Consider the following 10,556-nt stretch of genomic DNA (forward strand, 5'->3'; position numbering starts at 1 on the left):
CTTGCTCTTGTTTATAAGGATGGATAGGCGAACGTATGACGTTTTGGTATTTTTAGATGCTTCGTTTTGTTTACTGTATGTCAGTACCATGCATTTACGTGCGAACGTATGACGTTTTGGTATTTTTACATGGTTCGTTTTGCTTCTTCTACGTACTACGCATCACCACTAGCTAGTTTATAGAAAACAATAATGCACTCTAGATATATTGATCAGGTTAATTTCAATAATATATACCATGAGATGTGGTAAAGAAATCACCTCTTGAGGAACGAGTCTTGTGTAAAGACTTGCGTATTGTTGTTTAATTTAGGCACTTGGGGTAGCTTTGCCATGTAAAGACTATGAGTAGATTAATAGGTCTGGTCTGGACTCTGGAGTCAGGAGGCATATATTTACTTCTTGGGAGTGAGCTCATTTATCTAACCGGCTGACTAGCATACTAGCTTGTGGCGGTCTTTTGGGGCTGTGGACTCGTTCTTGCCAAAATGCATGGTTTGGATTCAGAAAAAAATATCCCCGTCGCAGAGGAAAGCCAAATGCAAGGACCAACATAATTCAGCGATATATTCAGACATGTTCTGATGTTCCCTGAAAACGGAATCCCTTGCGTTCCCTGGCAACAAGGCAATGGTCACTCCAGTTCATCATATAAATTCATATGACACTTGGTTTTTGAAGCAGTTTGCGTCTATTATCATGCTTTGTGCCCATCTCTCTGAATTTCTGAAACCGACAATCAATCAATAGGGCCTTTGGTACAACAGGTTGCCATGTAAATCCAAAACATCTCTTTGCCAAACAACAAAACTAATGAACCTCCCAAAGCAACAATATTTAAACTGGAGGGAGCAAGAAGCTTTGCATGCATCTCTGTGATAGTATGACATAATGGTACAACAAATATCTTCCAACAGTTACAAGACAGTGTAGCATAGTAACAAATGGTGCATGGATTATTCAGTAATTCCCGCAGAAACTTTAATTCCCTATACATATCAAAGACAGCAATTTTCTTTAAGAGAGTTACAGTTTACAGTTAATTATCTTCCAATTAATAATGTCTTTAGGATCGCTCGATCACGCTGAGATTGCGAGGAAGAATCAGATAGGTGATCCTTTCCCCTATCTCCACGGCCATGTTGTTTCATTCCTTTTTCACATCCTCGAGTAACCTTCGTATTGCTCCATGAATGAGTCGTTGAACTTCTTGAAGCTCGACATGATGGCAGGGAAGTCTTCTTCCGCAGGAAGGATGGTCGTCCTCAGGTGGAACACCCTGCGCCCACCCAACACAGCAAATTCATCAGTTCAGTTATGCAGAAATGAGTAATGTCTTTTCAGGTTTCCTACTCTGTTGTTCCTTACCAATCACAATGTAAATCGCAGTAGGATGTTTCAGAAGCTACTAATAAGTAAACAGACTGGATATTGAAGGATAAGAGCAGCACATAGTACTATGCTTCATTCATTTCTTATTTGGGGAAAAAAAGAATGACGCGTCATTCATGTCGTGCTGATGTTTACTTATCTGGTTTCATATTCCTTGCCAGTCATGCTTCATGTTTGGTTGAGATTTCTTAAATTTATGAAACTTCATGCATCATAGGCAAGTCATCCTATAAGAAAACCAGCACTGACCCTTCCTTCTGACCAAAACCGGAGCCCGGAACAGTGGAAATTCCTGTTGCCTCCAGAAGCTTGAGGCAGTAGAAAACATCTGGTACTTTGCCGGCTCTTTTGGCCGCCTCAATAGCTCTTTGTGGCAGGCGTATTTGGGGGAAAGAGTACATAGCTCCTGCAACAACATAATTGCAAGAGAATTACACGATTAAGCTATAATCATCATCCCATTGCTGCAAACCAACAAAGTTTAGAATTTTAATGTTACCTTCCGTAAAATTACACACAACATTGCGGCAACTATTGAAACCATCGGTCATCATGCGTGCTCTCCTCCTCAAAGACTCGAGGATGGCCTTGCTGCAACATTTGGAACCACATCATACATCAAACTTTAGAGAGTACAATAAAGGAAATAAATATTGAGTATCCAGCTACGTTTATTTTTCCATAGAAAATGCAGACTCGGAGTAAAAATGTTCAGGCAGTATGTTTAACCTTTCAGTGGCATACTTCAGATAAGAGATATCTCCAGGTTTAGGAGGGTTAACCATTAATCCCATCTGTAGAAGTCATCAAATCGGACTTATTCAGAACCTTATAACATGGCTAAAGCAAAGTAACATAACTTCAAACAAATTAGAATAGCTGGGACTAAATTAATGTTTGAGAACCATTCTGTTTGAACGAGGGAAATACAATAGTTATGATCATGGATAGTTGTAAATAAATAAAAAATGCACATACACTAGTGCTTGCAAGGAAAGTGGTCCAAAGAGGACATGCACATTTTCTCTAAGTACCGGAGGCTAGTGTAACTAGTGCATTTATCACCAGACAATTATGACCAAAAAAAAAACACAAGAAGATTCAGAAGTTTTGATCTACGAACTACTCTAAACTTTATAACTGTTTCGATCCATAGAAAAAATCTGCACATGTTTAGACAATGAGGTCTCAAGTCATCAAGAATTTGATCAATGCTCCATGGATTGAATTAATGATAACATATTTCCAGTTCAAAAGCTCTAGCTGTGGCCATGGGAAGAATGCAATGTATGTCATGCAGAACAGAAAACTGGCACCAATTTAAATATCTGCATGAGAAAAGAAAACAATGTACAGTGTTTCACTTACAAAGATTTGCCCAGGAACATTTGGACTCAGTGCTATTGATGCAACCTTGTAGATCTCGTCAACTGTCTGTCAAGTCAAAACAGAAGAGCGATTAGATCATGGCCAGTATATTTGGAAAATGACAGATTTAGTGTTGTCCTATCTTCAGAGTGAATTCTTGTACTATGGAATCTACCATAAGCCTTATTTAAGTGCCTGGTCATATTTAGAGGCTTAAGATTTAACTGCCAAAGCTTAAAGGTCTTCAGAATTTGTTCAGCACTATTCTACAGTTTTGAGACTCAGAATTTCTTCAGTACTACTATACAGTTTTGAGACTCAGATTCAGTACTATTCTACAGTTTTGAGACTGGACAAAGTTAGCAGTAATAAATTAAACATTGTGGTGGCATATATGTAGCTCCAATAGACTTTATTTATTACGCTACAGTTTCTGAAAGTTTGAATATCTTGGTTCAGCAAATGTAATAACAGCAATTTAGTTACAGGAAGGGCTATTGGGCTAAACAGCATTCTGCAAGGTATCCAGAATTGAACAGTAAACAGGAAAAAAGGTGGCAGGCATAAAGATACAACATTTTCCAACATCTGCATTTAACATCTTTTCATATCTACATTCCTAAACACAGTTAGGAACTTGTTCGTCAATCTTTTTTAGATCAATGACAAAATCTGTAGTGGCATATTACTTTGGGAGGAAGATTTGTCATTTCAAAGTATCCACCACGTTGGCCACACTCTCCCCAGTATCCTTTGGAAACAGTGTGGAAAGAGACAAGCTGAACCTCCCTGCTCAATGGAGGACCCATGTCGAACAAAACCTGGAACAGGTTGAGGCCATGTCAGCACAGTTGCTATGTGAGGAATGCCCAATAATCTTTCAGTGTACCACGGTAATCTTGTGTCTTAGTTCTTAATAAACTTTTTGTATGAGGTACTTGCGGGAAGACTTGGCATGCCCATTGGATATTTTAGGCTTGTCACATGAAAACTGTAAGCTTGGGTGCAGTTGTAATCATGATAAAGCATCATCAGTCAGAAATCAGAATACCTTTCTTGCGCTTATAAATGGACGCTCATCTTGATAAATATTCTGCTGATACACTTCATCTGCAAGAAGAACTAAGTTTTCCTGATAGCAAAATTGCAGAAGTTCCCTTATATTTGCTGCACTAAGGCATTGGCCAGTGGGGTTTCCTGGATTTATAATCACCATTGCTCGAACCTAAAACATCAAAAGAGAGGGAGGGGGGGGGGGGGTATCATCGGATTTGAATACACAACAAAACATACATGCCACACTTTTATACGAGCAGCATGTCTATGAGACGCTGAAACATCGTATTAATCAACATAAAACATTAAGCAAAAAAAACGACATGTTAATGTTCGTTGCTAGGTGATCTGTACCAAAGTTATCCTTCGATCTTATTCATCATGAAGAGTTGTTAAACCAAGACAAAGCTGGAAGTGGAGACTAGAATTTATCAATGTTATGGTAGTCATTTTATTCACTACTGTTTTCTGTATGTATGTATGGATAAGCAAGAGTTAGCTCATCAAGTCATATACATGAATGGTGGGAATTACATAATGAGATAAGAGAAATTTGGCTAATATGATTAATCGTAAAACACTTACAGTGATTCCCTTTGCCCGTGCTGCCGCCACTGATTGGCGGGTATTGACAATGTCAAGGCCCCAGTTAGCCTCTTCTTCCAAGTAATATGGGACCAGAGAACCACCAAAGAGGGAAATGGCAGCAGAATAAAGTGGGTATTGTGGAACAGGGACCAAAATCTGTCAAGAATGATAATGTATAAATGAAATTAGTCTTTACTATTTAGTATAAAAAGGATGACAACTAGGGAAAAAGATATATCTTTTTAAAGAATAACCATACCCCATCTCTCTCATTTCTGATAATGGCGTTGAGCATTTGCATCACACCTTTGCTGGCACCATCGGTCAGGTAAATGAGTTCTGGATCACTGGAGTAAGCAGAGCATACAAGTGTAAGGAACAAACATGAGCAGATAAAGCACGACATACAGCTATGGTGAACGCTAGTCTTGTTCAATCTGACCTGGGATACCCATCACGCCTCTGGATGAACTCGGCAACTTCCTTCCTAACTCCAGGAATACCCCGGGAATCACTATAAGCACCTGATTAGATAAAACCAGTGTCAAAACACTCCTAATATGGCTATGAGCCTGTGAACCTACTACAACACATACAAATAAAAGTTGCTTCCTTTTCCGATCAAGACAACTAAAAATTGATGCTTTGTGACTGTAATCAACATGTGCAGGCAGATAACATTGCGCAGGAGGGATACGATAATTTGATGAGGCCTAAATAAGAAGATTTTGTTTTTACCTAGACCGCCGGGCGCCATGGCGAGGTAGTGCTTGGCCCGCGCGATGGCGTCGGCGGGGAAGATGAGTCCGACGTTGGGATCATCGAGCAGGAACGGAGCCTGGCACAGCGCCACCACCTGCAAAAATCACGGTAAGGTCATCCGGCAAGAAAGCATCCAACGAGTTCCATGGGGATGGAAATGATCACCTGGCGTGGGAAGGTGAGCGGCTTCTGACCGAGGGCGTGTGGGTTGCCGACGTTGGTGAAGATGATCTTCTTGCCCTCCTTCTGGAGCTCGGAGGCGCGGAGGTAGAGCTCCCCGCGCACCGCGTACTGCACCTTCTTGACGTTCTCGTTCAGCTGATCGTAGTCCAGCGGCTTCCTCGCCATCTTGTCTCGCTGTCACTCCGCCGCCGCCGCCGCCGCCGCCGCCGCCGCTCCTCCTGTGATGGTCGGTCGATGCGGGGGGTGGACTCGATCGCTCACGTGGAGAGAGGAGAGGAGATGGGTGGAGGAAGGGAACCAAGAAACAGGGGAGCAGGTGAGGATTTGTACTCTACTGCACAGGTGGGAGAGGTGGGGTTTGGAATATCGAGTTGTCGCATTGCGCCCGTGAATGGCATTGCGGATAATGTCGAAACGACATGGCATCCTCTCGTTGCCCCCGAATAGCGAATGGATTACTAATTTTCTTGGCACGGGGGAGGAGGAATTGCGAATTTGGGTGGGGAGGAGTTGCGAGTTGGGGAGGATAAGAGGAGACGCGGACCAATGGCCACTGGTTGGGTTATCGCCGCGCCTGCGGTGGAGAGCGCCCGGCGCTTCGGCAGCACCGGCGACCCCAACCTCGACTACAATAATGCACAGCAAAACTCCAACGCAGTTTCTTTCTCCCCGTCGCACCGGCACTCTTAAGTCTTACACCGACTGACTCGCCAGATCACTTCACAACTTGGACTCCTCCATCGACATTCATGAGCAGGACAAGATTGTCCAGGAAATTCAGGCAAGAATCAGAGTGAACATTGCAACACCAGTAAACACTACGTCTACAACAACTATATATGGGCACATAATTATATCATCCGATACTCGAGTAATTTGTACATCTTTCTTGTTTCATACACACACACACACACACACACACACACACTTCTGAGCTTGTTTTAGGAATGTTTTCAATTCCATTGTTCCACATGGTAGTAACAAGCATTTGTTCCAATCAACGAAGGTATGGTTTTCCCAAACAGGTTCCTGCCACTTGTCTTCAATTATTTGTCCCAGACTTTACAAATCATGTCCTGGATACATTTCGGCAGCGCCATTCAACATTTCTCTTCCTTTTCCCCCTACCAAGATTGACTACCCTGATCCCTTTGCTGGTTAGGTTCCAATCCGACATCCACAACAGGTGAAGATGTGAGAGCCTCAAATGTGATTGAAACGGAATGCTTCATTTCGAGTACAATCGTAGAAGAGCCATAGGAATGAGCCAATGACATCAAACGAAGCCTCCCATCCTCGGAACATTCCCATAGCAATGGCTAGAAGAGCTAAGATCCCCAAAGGGAAATCATGGGTTACTTGGCGCCAGGAATGGTCACCCATTGCAGCTGCAGCTGTATCTCGCCACTCTCCACGTTCTTCAGCCGGAGAATTATGTCCTGGACAAGCTTTCCGTTCCTCCAGCAAACATGGCTCTCGTCTGCGAGGCAGTTCTTGCTGCCTGGACGGATTGATCTTATGATGGCGCCGTTCCTAATTTCCTCCGGGTCCATGTTCAGAACTTCCATCAAGGGCGCAACGTCGATCTCTGCATCTCCCATCGGGTCGTCCCTGCTGAAAGTGTCTTTGTCAAACACCTCCTGTGTGTATTCCAAGAAAAGGAGGAACAGAGATAGACGTCAGTAGTCACAAAAAGAAAGACAAGATATAAGGACAAGAAAAATCTAGTCACAAGCTTAATTGGTTCGTTAGGATTTGTGACCGACAAAGTTAGCTCTTCATGCCAGATGGGGTTGACAGAGACTTTGCTTCGGCAAAATCAGAGATGGTACAGTAAATCGTGGATGTGTAAACAGTGCAACACAGTACATACTGTAGCAGCTGCCGTTGCGAAAATACTATTGAAATTTGGGACTGTAGCAATCCTGTGACGCTAAATCTGGACTATTCATTCGCGATCCGACGGACAAGAAAATACCAACTGCATATTACTGTAGCACCTCTGACTTTGCTTCGGTAAAGTTAGAGGATGCGAATCCGTTGACAGATCTTTTCTTCGCACTTGTCTTCAGTTTCTGCAGAATAAAACAGAACATGAGGCAGATCAAGGCACATTATCTACAATCAAACACTATGGGACGGCACCAAATACTAGAAAGAAAGATTGAATGAAACGACTCATACCTTCTTGCCGAGTCGAAGGACAACATATGGATCACTGCCCCTTGTGTCACGGTAGGCAAGGTTGATCCCACGGATCACCTGTACTTTCAAGAGGTCTACCAATCTATCCATAATTGAATCAAATGTAGCTTAGTTCCTGTGGATCAAAAATTAGTACTATATTACAGATTAAATGAGTGTGGGACGAAGAAAGCGCCTAATTCGATTCTAGAATTAGGCGACTTCTTACGTCCCTTGCCTCACTAGAGCCGTGTGCTCTCCTTTTATCCTTGTTTCATCAGCCTAAATACTTGGAGACAGGATTCTAAAAGAGAGAGAGACTGTTGTGCGCCGCTCAACCGTAGGAGTTGAGCCAAAAGGTTACATTTCTACTGTGGTCTGCGCTGCAACCAGCCAAATGGTTCCATTTTACTAATTTTAGGATGAATGGGAGCTCGTCCTGTTTGTTACAGTATGATGGGATCTTTTTTTTTTGTTGCAAAACTTAATGGTGAAACCTATTTTGATTTCAAAGTGCATGCGCAGAACATGATTCATTAGGATGGTATAACAGATTTAACTATGGTAGTATAAAACTAACCATAGATGAGTATCTTATACGTATACATATTTCTTAAATTTTCCTATATTCTTGTAGCATATGTTCGTGTATGGTAAAGGAATTCTTAGACGTATGAAAACTGTTAAGGAACTAGTAGGCTACGTTAGAACAAATTAAAATTTCTCTACCGCATTCAACCAGAAAACTATGTTAGTAGGAGATTATGGACTGTTACCGCTAAACGTGCAGCGCAGTGGAAGAAGAGTCGTGCACGTCCACGAAGAGAAAATAGTCGATCTCGTCGGTCACGAAGAGCAAGCAGCAACCACGGAGAGTAAGTAGTGACCACGAAGAGGAAGCAGTGACCACGAAGAGAAAGTAGTTGATCTCGTACTAGCGTTTTTGTCGCTAGTCATCACAGCAACAAAGACAGTAACGCCTCCACGGTATCCACACGTATGAGGATGGAACGTCGTATGTCCTAGCACCACGTCCGGCTAGGGTTTTGTAGGGAGATCAAGGAGGAGGTGGTAGCTAGGGTTTTAAGGTGACAGAATTAGTGCGCTCATAGCCCATGCCTCTCTTATATAGAGCACGCTAATGGATCTTCCACGCTGGTGGCCCATTACGATGGATCATAATCCAATCAAACCCGCGTATGGATTTAATCCGAATTGATGATCCCATAGGTACCAGTGGTATCTCGTAAATATGAAAGTTTATCTGTAAAGATAACAAAACCCAACTCGGAAATGAGTCCGAAGGCTACATGGCAACCCCTATATATATACGGAGATAGAGGACCATACGGAAGGAAAGACACAAGCCTATTACCCTAGCATACAGAAGCCTCAAGCCCCCGAGCCTTATGTACTCATGATCAACATCAATATTTCACCGAGACTACACGCAAGGAGCCCTCGACTAGTTTAGATACATCTATACTAGCTAAGATCCTCTTATAATTTGTCTCGAAGATCAATACAAAACCACATGATGTAAAGCTATTATCCTTTAATAGGCTTGAACCTGTATGAATCTTTATGTTTTGGAGTATGATTCGGTAATAGAGAGTATCCCCTACTTTATTTGCACATTCGTAAGATCAACGGTTTACAAATCGTCGACAACTGGTGCCATCTATGGGGATAGACACTGAATCCTCGTCATGCAACATGTCACCGACTCCACCTAATTCTTCATTGAGAACTAGCTTCTCGAATTAGGGGTTGTCACATCCCAAAACTCTAATTATGGGACTAAGCATGCATAATCATCATGGCGGTATGTTTTATCTGATTAGTTATTATTTTAGATATTTTGGGAGTGAAAATAGTATAGTAAAAGATAGGAAGACCCTAAATACTTTGGAGAAAAAAAGAAAAGAAAGAAGAAAGAAAAGAGGGAGAATTAGAACAAAATTCAGCAAAAACCCTTCTCGTTGTTTGATCGGGCTCAATTGTGGTCTGACCTCCAGGTGGACAGCCACGTAGACTTGCCACATGGGCTTCCTGCGGTCTAACCGACACTTCCCACGGTCTGATTGTCAGCGCATAGAGGCTCCCTTAAGTGGTCGATCGCCTCTCTCATTTGCCTCTCTCTCCTCTCATTCACTCTCTCACTCCAACAAACCCTAGAGAGAAAGCTCAAAATCGACGTGTCGACGTTCAGAGATCGGAGACGGGAACTCCCACAAGCTTCCCAAAAGACTTCCCTGAGCTTCTTCCCCCTTTTATGCATGCAAGTAAGCCTCATTTGTTTGCATGAATAGTATTTTTGCCAGTAGTGGCTTTTGTTTTGAAGGTGACTCATAATGTAGAAAACTAGTTTTCAGTTGGCTGATTGCTGGTGGTAGCTTTTGAGACCTTGCTAGGGTTTAGTGGAGCCTGATGTGCTGTAATAGACTCATTTTATTAGCTCTTCTTCCCGCTCTCTTATCTAAAAAAATTAGCTTTCAATATAAGTCGGGCTAGTCCCCTTTTGTCTTAAAAAATGTTATAACTTGTAGACATTTTCCTTGAAAATTCTAGAACAGGGAACATGTCAAAACACCATGAATCACCTAGGCCTATCTAAAGGGGTGCCATCCCATTGCGACGCCACACACAAGAAGAGAGCAAGGTAGTGAATGCATGGTATAATACAACAAGAAAGATCCCATATGACAAGCTGCATTATTTATTTCATCATCATTTTCTTAGCCCTTCATATATGCATGATCTCCAATAGAAATGGGTAGGTTCAGGTCGGAAACCAACAAAAAATTACAGCTTCCCCAAGACTTTTAGCATTCTGAGCATGTCATATACCAACTACTCACATCACAAACTACTCCTAAAGCGATGCTCTGCTTTGTCCGCATCTCTGCCTTTTGCCAATGAAATCAAGAAGCACACATTTTCAAACTGAATGTTGCATTTTTCAAACTGAAGATCTGTGCATTTATTTGTTATGTTCTATGTCCTACGACTGCTATTTTGGA

General features: G+C 42.2%; 2 protein-coding genes across 2 annotated transcripts; both read right to left on the reverse strand.

The window, feature by feature from the left end:
- Window positions 1-935: 935 nt before the first annotated feature.
- LOC133890036 (glutamate--glyoxylate aminotransferase 1) lies at window positions 936-5,768 on the reverse strand. The gene is made up of 12 exons (XM_062330478.1): window positions 5,332-5,768; window positions 5,143-5,260; window positions 4,847-4,928; window positions 4,664-4,751; window positions 4,402-4,560; window positions 3,812-3,985; window positions 3,450-3,581; window positions 2,761-2,826; window positions 2,122-2,186; window positions 1,892-1,983; window positions 1,642-1,798; window positions 936-1,279 (listed from the first exon to the last, which is right to left on the reverse strand). Exons 1-12 carry the CDS (start codon window positions 5,512-5,514, stop codon window positions 1,159-1,161), a joined length of 1,437 nt encoding a protein of 478 aa, XP_062186462.1. The 5' UTR covers window positions 5,515-5,768; the 3' UTR covers window positions 936-1,158.
- A 577-nt stretch (window positions 5,769-6,345) lies between these two features.
- Window positions 6,346-7,644, reverse strand: LOC133891564 (GTPase activating protein 1-like). The gene is made up of 4 exons (XM_062332289.1): window positions 7,534-7,644; window positions 7,398-7,424; window positions 7,082-7,150; window positions 6,346-6,989 (listed from the first exon to the last, which is right to left on the reverse strand). Exons 1-4 carry the CDS (start codon window positions 7,642-7,644, stop codon window positions 6,705-6,707), a joined length of 492 nt encoding a protein of 163 aa, XP_062188273.1. The 3' UTR covers window positions 6,346-6,704.
- Between the last annotated feature and the right edge of the window lie 2,912 nt (window positions 7,645-10,556).

This window comes from Phragmites australis, chromosome 14, assembly GCF_958298935.1.
Source record: "Phragmites australis chromosome 14, lpPhrAust1.1, whole genome shotgun sequence".
NCBI lineage: Eukaryota > Viridiplantae > Streptophyta > Magnoliopsida > Poales > Poaceae > Phragmites > Phragmites australis.

Excerpts from the sequence above, each read along its gene's own strand:
- LOC133890036 (XM_062330478.1), bottom strand. The coding sequence starts at position 5,514 with ATGGCGAGGAAGCCGCTGGACTACGATCAGCTGAACGAGAACGTCAAG. Across the intron at positions 5,261-5,331 it reads CGCTCACCTTCCCACGCCAG|GTGGTGGCGCTGTGCCAGGC; the intron begins GTGATCATTTCC and ends TGATTTTTGCAG. Across the intron at positions 4,561-4,663 it reads TCAGAAATGAGAGAGATGGG|ATTTTGGTCCCTGTTCCACA; the intron begins GTATGGTTATTC and ends CATTCTTGACAG.
- LOC133891564 (XM_062332289.1), bottom strand. The coding sequence starts at position 7,644 with ATGGATAGATTGGTAGACCTCTTGAAAGTACAGGTGATCCGTGGGATC. Across the intron at positions 7,425-7,533 it reads TCCTTCGACTCGGCAAGAAG|AAACTGAAGACAAGTGCGAA; the intron begins GTATGAGTCGTT and ends TTTATTCTGCAG. Across the intron at positions 6,990-7,081 it reads CTAACGAACCAATTAAGCTT|GAGGTGTTTGACAAAGACAC; the intron begins GTGACTAGATTT and ends GAATACACACAG.